Here is a 24,187-nt window from a genome sequence, read left to right on the forward strand (position 1 = left end):
GTGATCAACAGCTGCGCTTATAGCGTGGATCAATGCCCACTGCTCCTCACAATAGACAATCATGTCAACAACCTTTGGTAATTTCTAAGTCAAATTGAAATCGACCTTCGGTAAGTTTGATTTTTGCTAAAATTACTTAAGCTGTGGTGGTTTCCTTGCCTTTACCGGCAAGATGTTGTGGGAGCCTGTTTGGTTCCTGTTTTTTATGGCTTGAATGTGTTAAGGACCACAATTGGGTAAAGCAGTTTAACGCGTGATTAATTGAACACAACCACTTTAGCCAAACGAGTTTACACGTGATATTGATTTTAAGACATAGTCTTGCCACTTGACATATTAAGTGATAAAGTGTACATGCTTCGATCTTAGTTTGCTACACTAGCAAAGTTCCAAAACGAACATACCAAGGCAATATGCTCTACGTTCAAAAAAGTTGAAAATCCATCATAAATGAAAACGACTCATCAAATACATGTACCACTTGCCAAAAACTGAGAGATGCTTGTAGATCCATTAATGCACACTTTTTGAGGTCAGAAAGATCCAACTTAAGGACAGTTTGATTCAATTAACTTGATGGTATAACATGAGTATGCATTCATTGCCTTCAAAAGCACCATTCATTAACTTTATTCATTTTTGCTCTATGTTATTTGATTTTTGATTCCTATATAATTGTTGTGAGTCTTGGATTTTTTGCTTTAGCTATACTTTGCATGTGGTATGAATATTTGCTTTAACTCTTTTATCACATTTTCGATATTATGCTATGATAACTTATTTGTTTAGATGATAAAAAGATACACATATTATGTATTTTCTATTACATTCTATTTTGTAGTTTCCCTAGCATTTATCTTAGCTTTAGAGGTATAACATGTAATTGTTACATTGATGATTTAACTGTAAGATCAGACTACAACTACAATAGTTTTGTGAACTTTCATGATAATCTTATGATCAAAAAGTTGAAAATCCATTTAAGTGAAAATACTCATCAAATACAGGTAATTTCCAAAAAAAAAAAAAACTGTGATGCTTGTAGATCTATTAATGCACACTTATTTGTTTATCCTTTTGAGGTCAGAAAGATCAAGTTAAGGCCAGTTTCATTCAATTAACTTGATGACGTAACATAAGTATGCATTCAGTGACAACAACAACAACAAAAGCACCATTGAAACCCTACACATATTTCAACATTGATACAACCTTCATTCTTCAATCTTCAAGTTCTGTGATCTGTCACAAATTTGAATCCTCCGATGATTCCGCAAACTCTTCCTTGTACATTTCCTCGATCATAGGCTTCCATAGTCGAACGCGTGCATTTATGAACCAATTCGACACCTAAAACACGCTCGACGAAATTAGTAACAAGAATCCATTCACATGCATATTAATGAGTTATTATTAAGCTATTTACTTGATTCTTTGATAATCCTGTTTGTGAGGCTAACATCAGTTTTTCATTGTCGTTCGGGTACCTGTCACCAGTTACAAGAACCCGTTTAAGACTGCACAAGTATTATCAGAGGTGTCAAACGGGTTGAAAGTCGTCATCAATGATATATAAACGTTTTCAAACGGGTTGAAAGTCGTCATCAATGATATATAAACGTTTTGAGACAACCTAGTCCAACAGGCACGTTTTGACCCAATACCCAACCTGACCGGCCCGTTTGACCCAATACTCAACCGGGCCTACCAACACTTTTTGACCCAATACTCAACCAGCCTAATTTGATCAAATGCCCAACTGACCCTTTTTAACACAATACTCAACTGACCAGTTTTGACCCAATACTCAACCTGACCAACCAACCTGATTTGACCCAATACTCCCAACCAATCAACCAACCAACCCGTTTTGACCTAATACTCAACTCGACCAACTGACCCGGATTGGCCCAATACTCAACCCACCAACCAGCCCATTTTGATTCAATACTCAGCCAGATCAACCCACCCGTTTTGACACAATACTGAAATGGGCCAACAAGCCCATTGAACTTACGGGTGAAGGAAGTGCTCGAATAGCCAGGACCGTAGGATCATGACAGAAGTTTCGGGTAAGCCTCTAATGGGCCTCCAAGTCTGTCTCGGGCAACCGATCATTCCAAGCTGTTGAAGGGCAATCCTGTTTTGTCTATTGGTTTCTTTATCAAACAAGCTTAGTTGCGAAAAACCTGTGTTAATTTTTGGCATATCTTGCATAATTTTCTTTCGGGTTGCGTAAATTTGTGACAAGATTGCTACTTTTAAGCTCGAAAAGTGGCCCGACATCGCGTTAAGTGCTAATGCAGTGTATGATTTCCCTGACCCTAAACCTGCATTTAACTCAAAGGAAGATACCACCTCCTCAAGTTGCTGATAATACTGTTCATATCTTCTCTCAAGCTGAAAAATAACCCAAAATTAAACACCAAAATACAGTTAATTAACAGTAACTAAGTTGTTAAACCTAGAGTATAAATGAGCCAAGCCGCTTGTGAGCTAGTTGAGGTCTGCTCGCTAAAAGCTCGAATCAAGCCGAGCTTAAAAGAGCTCAAGCCAAAAAAATAAGCTTGTTTGAATAAAGAGCCCGTGATTCATTTATCAAGCTCGAGCGCACAAGCCTAAATGAGCAGATTATTTATATAAAGTTATCTATTATTTATTTTATTTTTTTATAATTTTAATAATTATCAATAAAATAATAATTAATGTAACACTTTATATATACCATGCTATATATAACTTTAAATTTAAAACATATATATATATATATATATATATATAAATATTGTATATAAAGTAATTAACAAATAATACACTGCCCATCAAACCTAAAAATAAGCTTGCCTAATAAAATAGCCCAACCCGAGCTTCACTTATTGATCTCGATCAAGCTTAAATGAGTCTATTTTTTGTATAAAACTATAAATTTTATTTTACATATTTAACATATATTTATTACATAAATATGAGAAAAATAACAAAAAAAATACACATTTTGCTATATATAAATTTTTTTATTATCATCAAACTTATAAATACATATAAACTACTTAATAAATAATAAACAGTACCTCTTCTAATAAAGAAATGAGCTTTGCTAATGTGGCTTGAAGTTCTTGTTTCTCCATTGACAACCCACTGCATAATTCTGTTTTTAACTCAGAACATAACCTTAACGACCCATGTTCATCAGAACCTGATAGTTTCCTAGCATATGACTTGTTGGTTGACTCAAGATCCTTCCCATTGACTCCAACCATTTCCTCAAGTAAAGATTGAGTTGGCTTTAAGTATCTTGAACCACATATTGATGATGAGAGTGAATCTGTTCCATAAAATGTGTATGAAGGTTGATTGTTTGAAGACGAAGAAGATGAATATTGTGAAGTGTTATAAGACTTTCTTGGTTTTTCTTGAAAATCTTGTTCAGAAGCCATGTAACATCTTGAAGATGGAAACAAGAAGCTTGAGCCTAATGAGAGTGAAAGCTTTTGACTTTGGTTGACTTGTGGCTCATCAGAGATTGCTTGAGGTTGAATGAGGTTGATTGATGTTGATATTCTGTCACCAAGAGATTGAATGGAGGGGAGAATATTATTAAGAGGTTGAGATGGGTATGAACCAAGGTTTCTTAAGTCAACTCCAAAAGAGTCAAAAGGTTGACTTTCATAGTGGGTTGGGTTTGAAATGAGGAACTGGTGGATGTTGTTAGGGTTTGAAGGAGAATCTGGTGCCACCATGATGAATAAACAATGTTCAAGATTAAAGAGCAAGTGTCAAAATGTGCAATTTTGACATGTGGGTTTGACTTAATAGTCAAGATTTGTGACAAAGGAAATGAAGATCTTGATGGGAAGAAAGAAGAAGGGTGTTAAAGCAAGAAACTTTGGGATTTAAAGAAGTTTGCAAAATGTGGAAAGCCAAGACAATCAGTTTTATAGTTTCCATCACATTTTGCAAACTTTGGTTAAAATGTTGCAACATTTATCTAAAAAAGATTCTTTACTGTTCTCTCTCTAGAAAGGTGTAATGAGAAGCCACTGAAATATTGCAAGCAATAGACTCTGCAAGATCTATGCAAAGCAACAAAGCCTAAAAAATGAGATAAAACCAAGTGAAAGTTGTGTAAAATGGCATGATTTAAATAGAATGGATGGTCCCCTGCTACTTTCCCTGACTACAAAACAACAACAAAAGCAAGCAGCTTTTTAAATTTGCCTGCTGGCTTACTACAAATTTCTTTGGGGAACTAAAAAGTTCATAAAATCAATATTTAGAGAGGGGGGCTATCTTTTGTACCTCTTTTATGTTTTGAAATTGTCTGTATCTGTGTCATCAGACTTATGGAGAATATTTAGCCCTCTTTTAATGAAAAAGATGGTATTGAAAAAGATGTTTTTAAGCAAGGGCATTGTTCTCATAAATTGGTGGTCATGGTGTAACTATTGCAACATCCTGCTTTCTTTTATTGAAATTTAAAATCCATAAATTTATTAACATATTTTTTTGTATGTTTTTACATATTTATGTACATGCATACAAAAATATGTATACTAGAAAAATTACCCCACCCCTATCCAACCATCCCATTCTTCACCACGAACGGGCCCCCATCGATTGAGCCATCGACGAGTAGCGCAATGCTATTGTCCATGCCCCCTGGCTCTCACAAATGCCCCATCCGGGATGCTCTAAGCAACCCGTGTAACATAATATATACCGTTAAAAAAATGTCTCCATAAACACAGTCGGTTTTGTGGATGCGACCAGATATTAATTGACTACGCAACCGGCCAGAGCGAAACTCGAAAATTTTATAATTGATATGCTGAGGTGATTGATTGATGTAGAATATAGTTTAAATTTTGTTCTTTTTGGTTTCTTTCATTAGTCAGTCTCTGATTTCATATATTATGTTTGATAAGATTTCTTTGGCCCACTAGTTGATTAAAGTATCTGCACAATGTTGATATTCCCAGTTTAATTCCATTTGGAAACCACACTCTACACTCTACACCTACCCCACCCCCACCCTCTTCAATGGAGTCTGAATTAGGGCCCGACACACTCGTGAGTACTTGCATAGTTACATGCATGCAGTATGCTAATGTTTGACTGTGTCTGTGTTGTTTTCATATGATTATTGGACCAAAACTCCAAAAGAATCATAGTTAGAAAACCTATATTAGTTGATGTTATATTATATGTATATAATTAACTAGTGAGTTTTCTTTTTTTTTTTTTAACAGCAATCAAACTTTTAGATAAACAATTGAGAAGCCAAAACACATGATAAATGAGACTTAACCCGATCACATCAAACAATATTATTATGAACAGATCTGTACCTTATCCATCCAAAGAGGTTTGTGATGCCCGGAGATTTTGTACATGTACATTTGTGATTTGATTTATTACCCATAGTACGTAGGTTGCTAGGTTTTCTTCGCGTGATGCATGTGGAAACCTATATATTACATTACATATTCATGCATAAACATATATAAATGGATTAATGGAAATCGAATTCATAAATACTATATTTACCAAACATAAACATAAGTAGTCATTTTCAACATACAAACTTAAAAATCTTTACAAAGTTAAAAATAGTATAAATGTAAAAGTTAAAACATAGATGACAAAAAATTTTAAAATAAATAAGATATTTTTATAAATTTTTGGTTGAAAACTTAACAAATTTGCGACAATAATTTAAATATATAAAATTAAAACAAAGCTGAACGTTTTTAAGATACCAAAATGATTAATTAAAAAAGAAAAGTTTAAGTGCTTGATCAACATTTAAGCAATCCTGATATCAAAGTTATTTACGTATGTAACAGCATCTCACGTTTCAGTGTTATGTATTAAAAACACACAAGAAATTTCACTTCTTATTAATTGTGATGGTGCGAATTTGATTTGAGAAATATGAATTCGGGGATAAAAAGTTAAGAAACTCAAAAATCAAGGTTAAAAGGGAAAACACCAAACTTTTTGTGGCCAAAGACGAAATTAGTGAAACTTGGGGAATATTTATGCAAACTTTGTTTATTTGTTCATGAGAATGAAGTATTACTTTTTTTTATTAATGCAAGAGAAAGGACCCATTCATGTGTGTTTGACGTGTATGTGCTGATCCTAAGGTCATGGTATTTACGCTCTTTAATTTTGTGGAGGCATTATATCATCTGTTGTACCCTATTTCATTCTATCTTATTCTAAGGAAATTGTCCCCCACCCCCCCCCCCTACCACTCTTTTATAACCCACCTTGCATTTAACGCAATGGTATGCCACTCGTCAACTCTTGTCAGCTCAACTTTAACGCCCTAAGCTTTAAAGTATATCCGTGAACCTAGATGAGTTATTGGAAAAGTTTACACGTAAAGTGTAGTCTCATCATATCAAACTCAATAGAAGATGCATTCCCTCCTAGATTAGTTTCTTTGTGATCTCTTTCCATATTTAACAAATAATAAGTGTTGTTTAAAAAAAATCAGTCTTTCATTTTAAGAAATTAGCCATTTGGGTAGTGTAGTAGCTTAATTAATAACATTATAGCGTCCCATAGGACTATTAATTAGATCAAGAGAATGTAATGGAGGTGATTAGTTAACCAAAAGTATCATCAAGTCATTATTGTGTAAGCAACGAGACATTAACTAATAAACCCATCAAATATTAGTTGACCAAGTTATTAATCATTTTAAAATTTTTTTTTTTTTTGAACAATGAAAGTTTTTTTTCCACCTATTTCACCCCATGCCTCAAATGATATTAGAACTCACAACCAGTTGGTTGAGCCACACGCATTTATCATTAGACCAAGCTAGTGGTTAACGATCATTATTTTGTTGCTAATTATTTTTGTTTTAAATAAGCATTAAAATACATTATATAAAAAAAATAAACAGAATGAATTAATGCATTAACATTAATTAAAATTTAAATTATTCATCGTTATAAGCATGGTAATAATCCTCTTTGTTATCACCTCTATAATCATCACCGTCATCATCTTCATCGCATTCATCACCAAAGCTTTGCGATAAGTCCATAGATATTCTATGAAGTCCGACAAAAGACTACCATGCATGTTATGAACGGCTTCACGATTTCACGATTTTGTTCCAAGTGGAGGTCATTGTATAAGCGGCTGTGAGGTTTTGTCATGTTCAAGTAAAAGTTAGATCCCCACTCAAACCCTAGAATCTATCAACCCGTCTTATACATCTAAAAATTGGAAAAATTATCGGAAGACTATTCCATACTTTGTATATATATAGGATTAAGTTCATTTCAGAAGTGATTCTTATAGCGAGAAGTGCAAGAAGTGATTTCAACCATTAGATTATTAATCAGTGGTTGAAACATTATTGCATTTATTGTAATTAATAAAATTTGAAAGGCATTAAAATAAATATGAAAAGGTTAGTTTAGGTAGAATAAAATAATTAATTAATTAATTTATCTCATCTATCCCTAAATAAAGCTCAAAGCATAAATATCCAAAAGTTATGATTTGTAAGTTACAATTTATTTATTTCATTATATGTTAGTGCAACATCTAATTTTGTTCTTTTTTCACCAATAAACAACTTTTAATTTATAAGATTTAAGCAAAATAGTATCTTCATCATTGATTACTTTTTTGAAAAAAAAATAAAAATAATTTGAATATTTGTAAGACAGAAAAAAATGTGTACGAAGAAATTGAAAATGTGTAGGAAAAAGAATAAGATGTATATGAGAAAATTAAAGACGTGTGAAAAAAATTTGAAGATGTGTTGAAAAAAATTAAATATGCGTAGTAAAAAATTGAAAATGTGTAGGAGAAATAAAAGTGTACGACGAATGTACATGTGCAGGAAAGAAATATGTTATGTATGAGAAAATTAAATATGTGTAGGAAAAAAATTAAGATGTGTATGAGAAAATTAATGTTGTGTAAAAAGAAATTGAATATGTGTAGTAAACAATTGAAGATAATGTAATTGTGTAGGGAAAAAATATGTTGTGTATGAGAAAATAAAATATGTCTAGGAAAAAAATTAAGATGTTTGTGGGAAAATTAATGATGTGTAGGAAGAAATTGAATATGCGCAGAAAACAATTGAAGATGTGTAGGACGAAAAGCATAGGTACGAAGAAATTGAAAATGTGTAGAAAAAATTAAGACGTGCATGAAAAAAATTAAAGATATGAATGAAAATTTTGAAGAGGTGTAGGAAAAAATTATAGTTATATAGGGTGAACTCAAGAGATAGGGTAAAAAAGTTAAATTTATTGTATTATAGATTTATTGATTTTTTAAATCTTTTAGTTATTGTGATTAGATTAATATATTAGTTAGAAATGTAACTCATGTGCTTTAATTATATATATTAATTAGAGAGAGAATAAATTTATATTACTTTAATACCCTTTTCATATTTTTAATGATGGAAGATTGAAAATTAGATGAGTGGTTCAGATTGACTTCTGGCACTTTTCACAATAACTTGACTTCTTACATGAACCATCCTCTCTCTCTCCCTCTCTCTCTCTCTATATATATATATATATATATATATATATATATATAGGGTAAGGATCCTAAGAGAACCATTGGCAAATTGAGAACTTTGAGAACCATTTTGGACTATAAAAAAAAGCCTCTAAAAAAATATTTAAAAAAATTATAAAACAAAAAAAAAACAAAAATTTTAAAAATGTAAAAAAACCAAAATTCTTATATTTCATTGCGGTTTCATTTAAAAAAACGAATTTTTTTTGTCTTTTTAATTTGTATTATACCTATACACATATGTACACTTTCATTTAATCTCTAGTTACGTAATGTACACATATGTACATTATCATTTACCTTAAATTATACATATGTGTATAGGAAAAAACATGTGTGTACATATTATACATATATGTATAATAAAAAAACTGATTTTTTTTCTTTTTAATTCGTATTATACCTATAGATATATGTATATTTTCATTTAATCTCTAGTTACAGAATGTACACATATGTACATTATCATTTACCTTACATTATACATATGTGTATAGGAAAAAAACATGTGTGTACATATATGTACATATTATACATATATGTGTAATTAAGCTAAACCGAGAATTTTTTTTTTTTGGAAACCGGGATGATAAATAAGAACTTTGGTTTTTTTATTTTTTTTATTTTTGTGTTTTTTTTTGTTTTATGATTTTTTTTATTTTTGGGTTTTTTATGGTCTAAAATGGTTCTCATAGTTCTCAATTCCCAAAAAGTTCTCACATGATCCTGATCCTATATATATATATATATACTAGTAGAAGTGCCCGCGCTTTGCTGCGGGTTCGCACAATTATCCCCTCGTATTAGTTTGTAGTGTTTGGTGTGGTGTGTAATTGGTTATCAATGCAAGCGTGCTGTCACATGTGCATATGGTTTGTTGGATGTTTTTTGTGCCGATGCTTATTAAAATATTGATGTATCCATATATATTGGATACATTCAATATTTGTTAATAAAGTAGGTTTATGTTTTTTTTTTAAATTTTTAATCAACATAAAAGATTGAATGTGTGTTAATTGGTGAGTAGTTATAGTTTAAACCCGAATGAAAAAAATGCTCAAATTAAAGCCATCAAACCTTTTAAGATGACATATGGCTTAGATGCATGACCCCAAATTGAATTTGACACGCAATATGGTTTTGACAATCTGAATACTTAAAACAGCAGTATATAGCCATGTAGTGTTTTATGTTTATGATATAACTTAAACTCACAATCTTTTGCAGGACTTAGTTGGTTATTCGGTCCATTAAACTCGAATGGTAGATCATGTCACACGTAAAACCCCGTAAAACCCAAAATATACTTTCAGCCTTATCCGATTTGCATAATAATTACATCTAGGTCTATGATAACTACAACGATTAAATTTATCCAACATAAGAAGTTTATTATTATACAAGTAATAAGAAGGTTTATGATAGCTAGAAATAAATTTGAATCTTTTTTGAATATATCAATTCCCACAAATAACTTCTATCAATTTCTGATAAGCATCTTAGTAGAAGCCGGGGTTTGCATTTTGATAACTTTTACTTTGTGACTATTTCTTACAAACCTCTTTTTTTTCATAGATATCATGTATCATTTGCACCATAACATAATAAAAATAAATATATAACAAAAACTAAAAATTTTAAAATTTTCAACATTACAATCAAATCATTATGAAGAAACAACACTTGCATAAATAACGCCTACCCATTCGTATATATGAAACCCTGAATTAATAGCACTAAGTGAAGGCACAACGGTTACAAACATGTAGTAAAAAGGGAACAAAAAGTGTAATAATCATCAACCTCTTATCAATATCATAGCTCATTTTGGTAATTCCATGACGTCTAGTCAATTTTTCTTCAACAATCATTTCAAGTTCTTCCAACCGAACAAAAACTGGTTTTCACCTGAACTTGTGGTTCTAACTAATTTTAACCCCACATAATATGTTGTACAATGAAACAGTCTACTCGCTAAGCTGCTGCGTCATAGACATGCTTGGTGTTGCTTGTTCAAATACTGAGTGACATCCAAAAATTACCTCCATTTCCATTAAAAGATTAAAAAATAACAAATTACCTTATAAATTCAATTAAAATAATAATAATAGGTCTAAATGTCTAAACCGTAAAAATTAAGTTAAGTCAATATAATAAATAATTTACCAGTTAAATAAAAGAAATTAAAGAGATTTATGTGAACCGTGAACCCTTTCTGGCTTAGTATTAAACAAAAAGCATAACAAAGTCCGGACAAGAAAAAAACTTGACTAAAATTAATGCGTTTATATAAAAAAAGTGTTAATCTGTTTATAAATATTAAAACTAATACTTGTGTTCGGCCTTAGGTGAGGGTTTTTCTTAGTTTGGAAAAGCCAATATGATAAATTTCGTCCGTAGCTCATTTGAATCTGTTATAATATACATAATTCATAGACTAACCTGTAATGTTATAATTTCTTCCAATAGTTCACATTCATTTATTTGAAATCATGAGATTCAGATTTAAGTTGATCAGAACTCGAATAGCATCTCCAAGTATAGTTGACTTACCGGTGGGGGCTCAGGTTTCAAAGTATAATTCTAAGAATCTGCAAATACAAATCAACAATAATTCATCTAAACTAAAACGTGTTGCCCTGGACATGCAAGCCGACCCACATCAGCCTCACTCTACACTGAATAATGATAAGGGAAAGTTTTTTGAAGAAAAAGTCTGCATGCTATTTAACATCTCCCTTTTTTCCTCTCATGACATGCTTTACTCTTAGCAAATCTGCTTGTGTACCCTATTACGTGAACAAACAATAGGAAGCCATTAAAACATTGAGAAAATAAATCAAAACCAACAAAATCCCAAAAGATGCAGTTACAGAATAATATATAGAACTATTTGGGCCATTATACTTAAAAATGGAGAAACTTTGCGGGAAAGTGAGAGTTAATTTTAGGTCAATAACCTTTATTTTGATACAAATAACCATTCTATTTTAGTAAATATGTAATGTAGACCAAATTTGATGACATGGTAACTAAAATAAATTGAAAATATAGCATTCTTTCTCCAAACACTCCTCCACAGGTGCAAGGTTAGCAAGTAAGGGCGCGTTCGTTTCACGGACATTTTTTTAAAGGATTTAGAATTGGAATGTTTGAGAATCCCTATCATGTGTTTGGTTGGCTAATATGTGTTGGAAGTGGAATCTTCTTCATTCTCGGTTTTTTTTTTCTTTTTGAAGAACGAGGGCAAAGGCGGAAACGCTGTAGTTTTTTTTACATTTTTCGTTCTTGATTTATATTTTGAGTTATGATTTTTTTTTTGAAGAACAAGGGCAAAGGCGGAAACGCTTTAGTTTTTTTACATTTTTCGTTTTCGATTTATATTTTGAGTTATGATTTTTTTATTAATTTTTTTTAATTTTTTTGGGGTTTTTATTGTACCCTAACCCGTTTCGACCCAACTCAACCCATTTGCCACCCTAGTACTGATTAGGGTTAATAAAACAATCATTTATTTTCCATAACAATCCTTATAAAATAGATGGGATTTTAAGATCCCATGAAATGTGGGATTTGATGGGATTTAGTTTCCATTCCCATTCCCATTCTTTCATTTAATAAAATGAACATATCAATTCATGGGATTTAAAATCTCATTCCTTAGAATTCCTTTCAAATCTTTGAAACGAACAGGACCTAAAGTATCTACCTAGACTGCATAACCACAAAGCCAAATCAAGTAATAAACTCAGTCAAGACAACTTTGATTGCATCTCCATTAGTGTGTTTAGAATATGCATTACAGTGAGGATGATTTACCATCTAAACTGATGCATATAAGTAAATAAAATTCTAAGTTCAAAAGATAATAAGACGCACTTAAAATGAAACTTTGCTTGCATCTCCATTAGTGCATTTAGAATATGCATTAAAATGATGAAGATTACTTACTATTAAATAGTGACATCCAAAAATTACCTCCTCCATTTTTATTAGAAGATTAAAAAAATGACAACCTTATAAGTCTAAATAAAATAATAGGTCTAAATGTCTAATACGTAAATATTAAAATAAGTCAAAATACTAAATAATTTACCAGTTAAATAAAAGAAATTAAATAGATTTATGTCGTGAACCATGAACCCATTCTGACCCGTTTAGTAAATGGACGGGCGTCCCAATCACCAGACCATGCAATGTGTATTGGGTCAAACTAAAATGTTTAGTTATCTCAAACGGGTCGGAACCGATCCGAACTCTAAAGCAACCGAACTGTTTAGGTAGGAACATGAACCATGAACCGAACCATTTAGGTGGCTAAAACAAAAATGAACTTTTTATGGCATGGCGGGCTCGGGTTTGAGTTCAAAATATATATAAAACAGGGAGAGAAAAGCATAACACTAAATGCCATGTTAAGAGAGAAATGAATCGAGTGATTCGACTGCAAAAGCACAAAGTTTTTGAACCTCCTGTCCGGAAGAGAGCCGGTTGACTATACCTCTAGTCCGTTTGACCGGCAAACCAGAACATATGTTAAATCAATAAAAATATCATTTTATTATTGTAACCCATATATTTATAACAAAAAAACAAACTCGGTTGTCAAAACCCAGCACTTTTACTGTGGACTCAATCACTCGATCCTTCGTCAGAAGCCTAACATCAGCGGTACCAATGGGCAGGTTGGTCTGCTAGAATTAACTTTGACAAGTACAAATGACTCGCTTACTTTGACCCTTACTCGATCCATCCAGAGTTAACATGGCAAGGGGCTTTTGGATTTAGTTTGAAAGAATTAACGACTTAACGGGTCAAAGGGGTTTCGAACTTTAGAGAAAGTGTACAAATTATGGTTATACCTTTTTAGAAGATCCGGTTGATTAAGAATTTCATATCCGATGTAAAATGGATACCCATTATCACCTACATCACATCAACTCTGATCACCTAAATTGTTGCTATCGTCTTCTCAGAGGCTGAGGCTTGTATGATCTGAATTTGTGCATAATGAGACAAAAGTTAAATAGCTTAAAACTCGATAGTGTCAGCACAAATGAGTGTTAATAACAAACTTTTAACAAAAAAAAGTTGTACTATAGTCAGCACAAGAATGGAGTTAGCTCTATAATCATACCGTTTAAATCAGGCGTGAACCGCCCAAATTGGCCGCCGTCTTAATCAACCAAAATCAATCTAATCAATAACAATAGAATCTGCACAGCAAACATCAATCAAAACATGTATTAAACCCTAGAAATCGAAACATGCATAAAGGATTTTGAAATAAACAAAGTTGAAGACAATATATAGTGCTGATTGAATCTGACCATGCTCGAAGAATTAATTCATCAACAACCTGCACACACACCCGTTTGATCTCAGTTCATCAACACCCTACAAACCCTAAAAAAGAAAGGAAGATGATGATGATTAGAGTATGGATTCGACCTAGATATATCTTTGATTGCTCATTCATAGGAATATGTCGCTTGTGTTCCCCCCATTGATGTCGGTTGAGTGGGGGAGAAGATAACCGATTATGCGCGGTTTATTGGCTTCTTAAGCATAAGCGATGCATTCAATATATCGATTCAATGGCTTAATATGGATAGATATTATCTCAAAGGATAAAAAAGTAATTTCATAAAACACTAAGCTTTATTAAGTTGTACCGAATGTTTTAAGAACGGATCAAGACATTCACAAATTACTTTTTCTGCCCAATTATGAAATTACGTTTCTATCCATACTCGTCTTCTAATTGTGAATTTACTGTTTCGTCAATCACTCTTCCTTAATAATATAATATAGATATATATACAGGGACGGATTATATCACGGGCCAAGCGAGCCTCGGCCCATCCAACTTTTTCATTTAGTAGAGTAAATTTTTTCAAAAAGTAAAAATATATATAGTTTGGCCCATCCATATTATTTTTGTCTAGCCCATCCATATTATTTGTGTTTGGCCGACACTTGATTTTTCTTTAGATAAATTTCTTAAAACCGAAGTACGAGAAATCATTTACCTAATAAGCGTAAAGAAAGCCTCATACGTCCAATTTTTCTAAACAAAAATGCCCAAGCCCCAATTATTTTTAAACAACCAAAAAAAACTAACAATATGTCCACACTTCAACTCTAATCAAACAACCGAAGAAGAAGAGTGTTTGTCTAGGCGCTAAGGTGTGAAAAATGAAATCGAACAGAAACAGAAGCAAGCTGCTCGAAAAAGACTTAGACCACTAGACCAGGGTCAAGTCACAAGTGCCTACATATCACAATTCAGACATTAAGAAAGCAACAACTTCGGTGTTTTTATTTCCGATTTGGTATGTTAGTGCTTGGAATTATTGGAAGAATTAGTTGAATAATTGAATATAAAGTTTTAATCTTTTGACCCGACCCGAACCAGGTTGTCAACCCGAAACTTAGAAGTAGGAAAAAGAATTTCATGTCTCGTGACTTTCGGTCCATTCATACTAAATGTTCAATATCCGTCACTATATATATATATAGGGATGGATCTTGCGAGAAGTGATATTATAGCAAGAAGTGCGATAAATAAATCTGAGCTATTGATATGCTTGATCTATGGTTCATAATCATAATGGCATTCTTGTAATAAATATGAAATTCATTTATAAGGCTTTTATTGGAAAATGGGTACTTTGGTCTTATTGTACCATAATAAATGTTTACAATTCAATGAATTCCCTAAACATTTGCTAATAAATCATTTAATGATTAATACTAACATAATATTCCTATCCGTATTTAATACCAATGTTTGACTTCATTTTTTTTCTTTTGTTTCAAATAGACAAATATTGAAATACATCACGATATAACTTCAATTTGTTGTTTTTTGTTTTTTTTTCATTTGTTTCAAATCATAAATAATGTAATTCACAAAATTATTTTACAAACTATTTTACACAAATAATATTATGTAAGTTCATATATGTACTGTATAAATGATATCACGAATGTGTATGTGAAAATTTTAGAAGTGTAGGCTATCAGCATGATATGTTATTTATTATATGTAGTATTATATGTAGTTTAATGTAAAAAAATTATTTCAAAGTGTGTAGGTTCATATATGTACTGTGTGTGTGGTATTTTGAATTGTGTATGTATAAATTATATCTTGTGTAGGTTCATATATGTCACACCCCGAAAATGCGGGGGTGTAATGACGTCATGGATCATAGTCACTATTTATAAACTTTCCAATAGATACTTCATCAAAATGCCTCTACATGCATGTGACTCCATATGTGTTTCCAATGCTTCAAATACCTGAGAATGCATGCATAAAAACGTCAACAAAAATTGTTGGTGAGTTTCATAGGTTTATATAACATCTAAAAAAATGTGTTTCTTGGACAACGAGTCAACCAATTTCTCAGACAGTTACCATGAGCTCTATGATCAAGACCTAACAGCGTTTCTATGAGCGCCCCCCTTGATGTTCTAATGCGAAAACATCGAAGTCATCTGTTGGACAAATATCACCCGCTAGACCTCCAATCTAAGTTAGTGCGACTAACCACGGGTGGGGTGTGTTAATCTCGAATAATAATATTCACATTGGCCACGTCTATAATAGTTAATGATCATAGATTCCAAGGGACTTTGGGTGCATTATTGTTTCCAACCCATGTAACAAAATGAAACCACGTTTCTACTCGTTTCCGAACATGTGTTTCTCCATGCATTCTCCCCCAAGAGTTTCAAAAAAAGTTAAATTAAAAAGGGGGCCGTGAAACTCACCTTGTGAATTGTTATCAATGAGCGTCGGATAATACAAAGTCCCGATGAACTACCGGCCTAGATACGACCTAGCACGTAATAGACTGCTTTAATATCGCACAGATATTATTATTGAACAAATCGGTTTATGCAGTGTGTTCACCCGACATGTTAGATTTATGATTATTGTGTAAAAAAAATCGTTGGTGATTTTCTTTTAGCTTCCTTAACCTTGTAGTTGTAACAAATACATGGTTCCCCTTTATATTTATCATGATACTTGATCGACTAAACAATTACATATCACTTTATATATTTATTAGCCAACACATATTTTGTCGTTACGTTTTTAAAAACAATATATCCTTCATCCAAGAAGATATCGTTTTGTTATGTACGAACACTTTTGTAATTATACATGCTTTTAATATACATATATATATATATATATATATATATATATATATATATTTGTAAGTCACCTATTTATTCCCATAATACTTTCAATGTATGTGTACATATATATATTTTTAAGAAAATGTGTCGGTTTTAAACGAAAACCTTTGAAAACCATATATCATTTAATAAAATAAGTTTATGATCATCATTTTCCCGATGCGCAAAATACTTTAGCAAAAATACCCCAAATTTTGTATAAAGTAATAACTTTAACCAAACTAATATTAACTAATGTTTACAGGTAAACTTTTTATATAATATCTTATACAAAATTATATATACTTTATGTCCAGCTCCCACCAATAACATAGTATATATTTTCAACAAAACTGACTTTATCTTCATAACACTAACTTGGCAATAACTTGTAATTAGTGTGTTTAACCATGTAATTAGTCGGTTAACGAACCTTTAATCATATCCTTTTGTATTTGTATCATCTTTTGTATTTCCAACTTCCCAAGTAATTAACCTTTCATTCATTAGGTGTATGTTTATGAACAATTTAGCCAGAGTGAGTTTTTTTTAACAACTTTATAGTCTCATTAGTGTATCTCTAGTTTTGTTAACTCATAATTAGCCATTTATATGTGGGTGAACATCATTACTACATAAATACAACGTATAGTGACATAAAGAATTTATTAAGGATGAGTTTTGCTCACTTAGTTCTAGGATTTTGTCTAAGGAATAACAAGACAAAGAGCTTGTACTGCTTCCACTTTGTGATGTTCGGTTCGACATCTCGACACTTTAAGTCCTTGCTTTTGATTGCAAACCGGTACCGAGGTCCATGCGTTCGGTTTACGGGAAGAGGCCGTAGAGTGTTTCGGTCCGGGTTCGGGTCTAATAGAATACCGTACAGATGTCTGGGGTTGGTTCCAAATCCATAACTAGGTGGCGTGTCGGTGTTGAACGGTAGTGTAGTAGGTGAAGGTGGTTGCAGATGGTGGCGGGCTGCCGTTGGGAGGGCTGAAGGTGGTGGCACCTTGGTGGTCGGTTGCAATACAAGAGGAAGAGAGTGAGGACTATGGTGTGTATATATAAACCGAGAAGGAGGGTTCAGTGGTGGGGCTGTGTTTGGCGCAAAGAGAGAGCAAGGAAAGGTGTTAAGAGAGTTACAGATGCATGTATTTGTTTTGATCGCATATGTGTTTATAAGATGCACATAAAGCATGGCTTCTATATTAAATATTAGATAGGTGTAATGATGTGTAAGATTGTTTATTGTGTGTGGTGGTGTGTTTGAAAGAGTAGGTGGGTGCTTGTTGTCGGGTGAGAAAGTCATGGAGCAAGTATGGTGATGATTTTTGTATAGTAGATATAATAGTTGGTATATCTTGTTTGACCCATGTAAGATATTGAGTAGATATATTTTTATGGTTAGAGTAGTTTAGTTAGTTTAAACTTAATTAGAGAGATTAGAGGTATGCTTGATGATTTAGTTGAGGTATTATGAAGTTTATATGTTATACATTAATCTTAAACGTTCGCACGCTTACCGCGACATAAGATTCTAAAATAAATACTAATTAACGCTTCTAACCCGTTTCGTATTCACTGTCTATATTTTATTAAAACAATAATAAAATATAATTGTATAACATGTATTTCAAATCTTGAATTGTTTCAGAACATCACTAACGCTCGAGTTAATTGGATCGTTTCGGATCTCCAAGTAAAATTTTCAGAAACTATTTAAATATATAACATGCATGTGAGGGTTTCTTGTTAAACAAAAATGTGATTCAATTATTCAAGTTTAATCGTAACTAATAACTGTACGGAAAATGACCGGTTTAACCGGGTGTCACAATATATGTTCCATGTACCTGGTATTTCGAATTGTGTATATGTAAATTTTATCGTATGTAGTTATGTAAGTTCATGCATGTACTGTGTAGGTGGTATTTCTAATTGTGTATGTGTAAATTTTATCGTGTGTAGTTTCATATATATATATATATATATATTGTTGAGGTGGCATTTTGAATTGTATGTGTAAATTTTATCGTATGTATGATCATTTATGTACTGTGTATGTGATTTTACGAATTCAGTATGAAGTTAAAAATCTTCATAAATTTGGTTAAGTTCAAAAAATTAAAATGAACGAATTAATCATCAATTAAAAATACAAATAAAAAAAAACAATTTAAAGAAAACAATAGTCTGTAACTTAGTTATATCTGTTGATAAAATGAAATTATTAAGATCGATTATTTTATGGCAAATGAAACTAGTTATCTTATAAAAAAATATTTAAATTAAAAACAAAAAAATATGTAACCCATCCCACACATAAGTTACTTGCCATATATGAAAAAAAAACTTTTAATAAGATGCCCCTTCTATTAAAATAAATAATAAATAAAAGAAAATTTATGATTGGTTATAATTACTTCTCGCACTTCTTACACTGAGAAGCACTTCTGAAATGAACCTAATCCTATATATATATATATATATGGGAAAAGTTAGAGAAATTTGAAGAGAAGAATGAGAGTGCTTTGTATAATATGTATAGAATTTGTGTATTTATATAGTTAAAAATATTTGTATTTTCAATTAAATATTGCCTAACTTTTATATATATATATGGGAAGAGTTAGAGAAATTTGAAGAGAAGAATGAGAGTGCTTTGTATAATATGTATAGAATTTGTGTATTTATATAGTTAAAAATATTTGTATTTTAAATTAAATATTGCCTAACAGGACCATCCTTGAAAACCGTTAATAATTTTTTAGATAAAAAACAAGTAAAAAATTGAGAGTTAAGTAAAATATAAATCCGATAACCCTTATATAAAAAGTATATGGATGATAATAATTTAGTTATAAGGATGAGCTTGTGCAGTGGCGGAGCTACCTTAGTGGTAGGGGGTCGGCCCACCCTGCGAGAAAAATTTTTTTAATGGTATATATGTGTTAAAATTTTGGTCGACCATACGAAATTTTGACACCGACCCCTATTGATTTGAGAACGACCACCAACAGAGAGAACTGGAGATGAAAAAAAAAACGAGTAAACCAACCATATTTTCCGGCAGCCGGTGCAAAGAAGTATTCTCATGTTGCAGGTAAAGAAGAAAAGTAGGAAGATGACCAAATTTGACATTTTAAGGATGTAATGGGCCTATATTAACTCTTTTTCACAGTCCATTATTTTACCTAAATTTAATAGGACATGTGAAAATAAAGATAATGTCAACAACAAAACGTTTAGTTATTTCTGAGTTAGTTTACTTATAACCTAATCTTAAATATATATAAACGAAACCTTTAAAAGCTCTTTGGTTGCTCCCAACTATTTCTCAAGCCACCAGATTGTTTTATCAGTAATTGGAGGCTTCTTATGCATTTTACCTGAATTTACGAGTATGGGGTCTCACCAAACCTAGATGGCCCTTAAACGGATTATAACATCTCATTAAATTAAAAATTAATCTCACCAAATATTCGATGTGAAAATCCTATATACAGGGATATACTAAAAATTAATATATTTTTAAAAAAATATTATTTATAATTAAGAAAAAATTTTATTGTAAAAAAAATATGCGAGTCTTGAGTCTTACAAAACCGAGATAGCTTTTAAAACAGGTTATAACATCTCATTTATTTGTGAAATCATTTTATCATCAATCCCTAAGTATATTATTAACGTCCTTACAATGAATAAAATTAAAATCCAAAAAAATATATAAATATTAGAAACGAATAATGTAAAACAACTTCCGTAATACAAGTGATAAAAACTAGTATATAATAAAAGTCAATATGTTTTTTACCGAAAATTACTTGCCCATTTATTTCGTATATGATTAATTAACTTGTTAACTTTTAATAAGCATTTGTTTTGCTTTTATATTTTTTTTTAATTTATGAATATCGAACGAATGATGTTATGATTAGATACAAAAAATAAAAACTCGTAGAAAACAACTATAAGGTAGCATTTGGTAAGCAGGAATGACGGTGGGAATGAAATGATTTATTACGTGGGAATGGAAAAAGTGGTGTTTGGTTGCTCAATGGAATGGAATCATTCATTACACATGGAATCCCATTCCATCAAAACCATTATTTCCCACCCCCATTCTTTTTTTTCATTCCATTCCTCCTTCACCATATTTTCTCAACACCACCACCACCTAACAATGACCACCACCACTATCATTGCTGCCACCGCCGCCTGACCGCCACCGTTGTCGTTGCCACCACCTTCATCACCACAACCACCGCCACCGCCGCCCTCAGACCGCCACCATCGTCGTCGCCGCCCTACCATCGCCATCACTACCAATGCTACCACTGCTTGACCACTGCCACCCCACCACCACAACCACCGCCCACCACCACCGTCGCCACCGACACCACCATTTTCGTCGCCAGAGCTACCACCACCATCGCCATTGCAGCTTTTTTTTTTTGTAAAAAAAATATATTTTTAGATAGGAGTGTTTTTATTATTTCTATTTCATTCATACAATTTTTTTTGGATACCAAACAACATAAAGTAATAATTCATTTCATTCCCATAGGTTAACCAAACAAGACAAAGGAATGGTAATAATCCATTTCATTCTCTTGTCCATTCAATTCCTTCTCCCATTCCATTCCTCCTTCATTCCATTACCTCCAACCAGACATACCCTAAGTATATTATATTTTAATTATGCATAACTAATGGCGTATCATGTATTTTTTTTGGTTATATGGTAATATGAGATGTTGTGTGATTATCTTTTTTTTATATGACCCGGGCCGATTTAACCCGACTTAAACGACCAAAGCGGATCGAAAAAGAAATTATATATCAATTTGACCCGACCCGTACAACCGAACTAGACCGAAGAAAAATTTATATAGGGATAAGCAACTGAGTAGACCCAAAAGTTTTCTGACCTCCTGTAAGAGAATTTTCTAGATCCACCACTGAGTTTGTGTTGTTTCTTTTATTAAAATTACATTTCGCATAGCTACTTCTGACGACCCATTTAATTTGGGTGTAATGGCACATGACGTCCTCACCCCCAACTACGGTGAGATGGACATGACATGGAAGTGTTTAGACCATGTTAGTTAGATTCAATTTTGAATATATGGCCCAACCAAGAATACGGACAAGGATATTATCAATCGTTTGTAATCAAATTTGATCAATGATTATCTTATCTTTTATAAGATTTTGAGTTAGAAACATCAACTATCCATTAAAGTAACTATTTAGATAATGATTTGGATGAAAGTTTGAAGCTTAATTAGAAGCATTGTGAATTTTGATAAAATATAGTGATTTTTGACTATAATTGATCCTAACGAATATGTATTGAAGCATATAAGGGCACATATGGATTAAATTCAATGCAAGACTTGTTGAGGTGAGTACAGAGTTTTCAAAGGGTACAAAGTGAACAATAAAATGTCTCATGTTAGACCTGTGTGATTTGTTGTCAAAATTCATCAATCACCATTATGTATACAGGAGATTAAAAAGGTAGTTAATTGGAATAGGCTTATATGCTTAAGTATATATGTGCTTGAAGAGGTAGGTCCCAGCAGAGCCCAGTTGGACCCGCAAGACTCACCTCAAAGAGGGACGTCTGCGCAACTGAACCCGCAAGACTCACCTTCAACAGGGACGTCTGCGCAAAGGCTAAACTCGCAAGACTCACCTTGAAGAGACGTCTGCGCAGAAACCAACTGGATCCGCAGGACCCACCATGCTCAGAGACGTGACGTCCTTACGCGCAGTACGCAAGCTGTTCCCGCAGGAAAAGCCTCCCAATGGTCGACGTACTCCGCCTGTTCCCGCAGCAACGGATACTAGCCATCAGGGAAGGCTACCCGCGCAGCAAGGCTACACGCACAAGGCACTTAACTCTTAAATAATTCAGTAATGTCACCTGAAGAAGGAGTGAGCAAGCCGGGAACACTCCCGCACAAAGCCGGGAACACTCCCGCACAAATGAGCCAGTCCGTACGATACTGGAGGATCTTTTGTACTGTACCTGACGAGGTATGGACAAAATATCTGACCAAAGATACGACAGCTCACTGACAACAGTATGACGAGCAGCACGCTCTTGTAGTGTATGTCACTATCAGCCGCTGCCTACTCACCAACCTGTCGGAGGACGTGCATAGCCTGCAGTTGGTGGAACAGGAATAGTACACAGCCGGCCTGGTCACTATCAGCCGCTGCCTACCCACCAACCACCAGCATGGCACGTGCTTAGATCACAGTTGGCAGAACAGGAATACTATTCAGCCGGCTGTACCTGCTTGGAAACCTACCTTCGGCTATAAATACTCCAACACCTTGGAACGGTATCATCATCTTATATCTTCATATATTATCTGATATCTGCTCTAGTCATTTCTCTTAATATACACTTATATTCAAGAGCAATCTAGTCTGATTCTCACGCCGGAGGGTGGTCACAAGGAGGTACCCCCCCTTCTCAGTGACGAGCTCACGGTGTCTGTTTTGCAGGTCATTAGAAGAACAACCATCTTTGCCGGAACTAACCCTCGTGGGAAACATCTATTCAACCCCCAGATTATCCGTAATCTGCCCGGGGTCAATTAGTGTTTCTTCATTGGCGCCATCCGTGCATAAAAGCTAGAACTAATTTATTCAGTTTTTTCAAACTTCTGGAAAGATGGTTAAGGTTACTCCATTGCCAAAGCCAGCGAGTGACCAAGAAATCCCGGTAATCACAACCCCAGCTACTGGGAGGAACACCGGCGAGCACACAAATTTTACGAACACTACCCCGGTTACTCAAGCCGGGGCAAGTGTAGTAAATTTTACGAACACTACCCCGGTTACCCGAGCCGGGGCAAGTGCAGTAAACAATCCTTCACTGGGATTCACCAATACCCAGTTGGAGAGACAACAGACGAAGCTCCCCCGCCAAACACTCGATCAAGTTAAAGCGTGGGCCGAAGCACGTCAGAAGGAATTCCAAGCTGAGTTGGATGAACGCTTGCGTTAACTCCAACAGGCTGACGAATTCGGAAGCACTCAACAGCTCAACATGAGCAATGAGTGCGAGTACTTGGACGATGATTCAGAAGAATCCGACACTGACGCAAACCCTCGCCATAGGGCGAAAGGGAAGCGTAAGGAAACGGACTTCCAACCGAGAAGGAATTTTGGAGAAACCTTCAAACCAAAAAACGCGGGTGGAAACCCACGTGACTTCTCTAAAACCTTCAAACCAACCGCTGCAAATGCGGGAACCTCCAAGTTTGCAAGGGACATTGCGGAAGAAATCGCCCCAAGAAGTGCCAAACAGATGTCCAACATCGGCACTTATGATGGTATATCCGACCCAGACGATCATTTGAACAGATTCATAGCGGGGGCAACCGTCAGCAACTGG

At 33.4% G+C, this 24,187-nt stretch overlaps 1 protein-coding gene across 1 annotated transcript; it reads right to left on the reverse strand.

Annotated features, from left to right (window-relative positions):
- Nucleotides 1–1,171: 1,171 nt before the first annotated feature.
- On the reverse strand, nucleotides 1,172–3,812 carry LOC143545387 (BEL1-like homeodomain protein 11). The gene is made up of 4 exons (XM_077037303.1): nucleotides 3,072–3,812; nucleotides 2,018–2,400; nucleotides 1,427–1,487; nucleotides 1,172–1,350 (listed from the first exon to the last, which is right to left on the reverse strand). The coding sequence occupies exons 1-4, from the start codon at nucleotides 3,738–3,740 to the stop codon at nucleotides 1,246–1,248; spliced, it is 1,218 nt and encodes a 405-aa protein (XP_076893418.1). The 5' UTR covers nucleotides 3,741–3,812; the 3' UTR covers nucleotides 1,172–1,245.
- Between the last annotated feature and the right edge of the window lie 20,375 nt (nucleotides 3,813–24,187).

This window comes from Bidens hawaiensis, unplaced genomic scaffold, assembly GCF_021521415.1.
Source record: "Bidens hawaiensis isolate Kalapana, Puna unplaced genomic scaffold, B.hawaiensis_p1.1 tig00000904_1, whole genome shotgun sequence".
Lineage (NCBI taxonomy): Eukaryota > Viridiplantae > Streptophyta > Magnoliopsida > Asterales > Asteraceae > Bidens > Bidens hawaiensis.

Excerpts from the sequence above, each read along its gene's own strand:
- LOC143545387 (XM_077037303.1), bottom strand. The coding sequence starts at position 3,740 with ATGGTGGCACCAGATTCTCCTTCAAACCCTAACAACATCCACCAGTTC. Across the intron at positions 2,401-3,071 it reads TCATTTCTTTATTAGAAGAG|CTTGAGAGAAGATATGAACA; the intron begins GTACTGTTTATT and ends GTTATTTTTCAG. Across the intron at positions 1,351-1,426 it reads CAGGATTATCAAAGAATCAA|GTGTCGAATTGGTTCATAAA; the intron begins GTAAATAGCTTA and ends AGCGTGTTTTAG.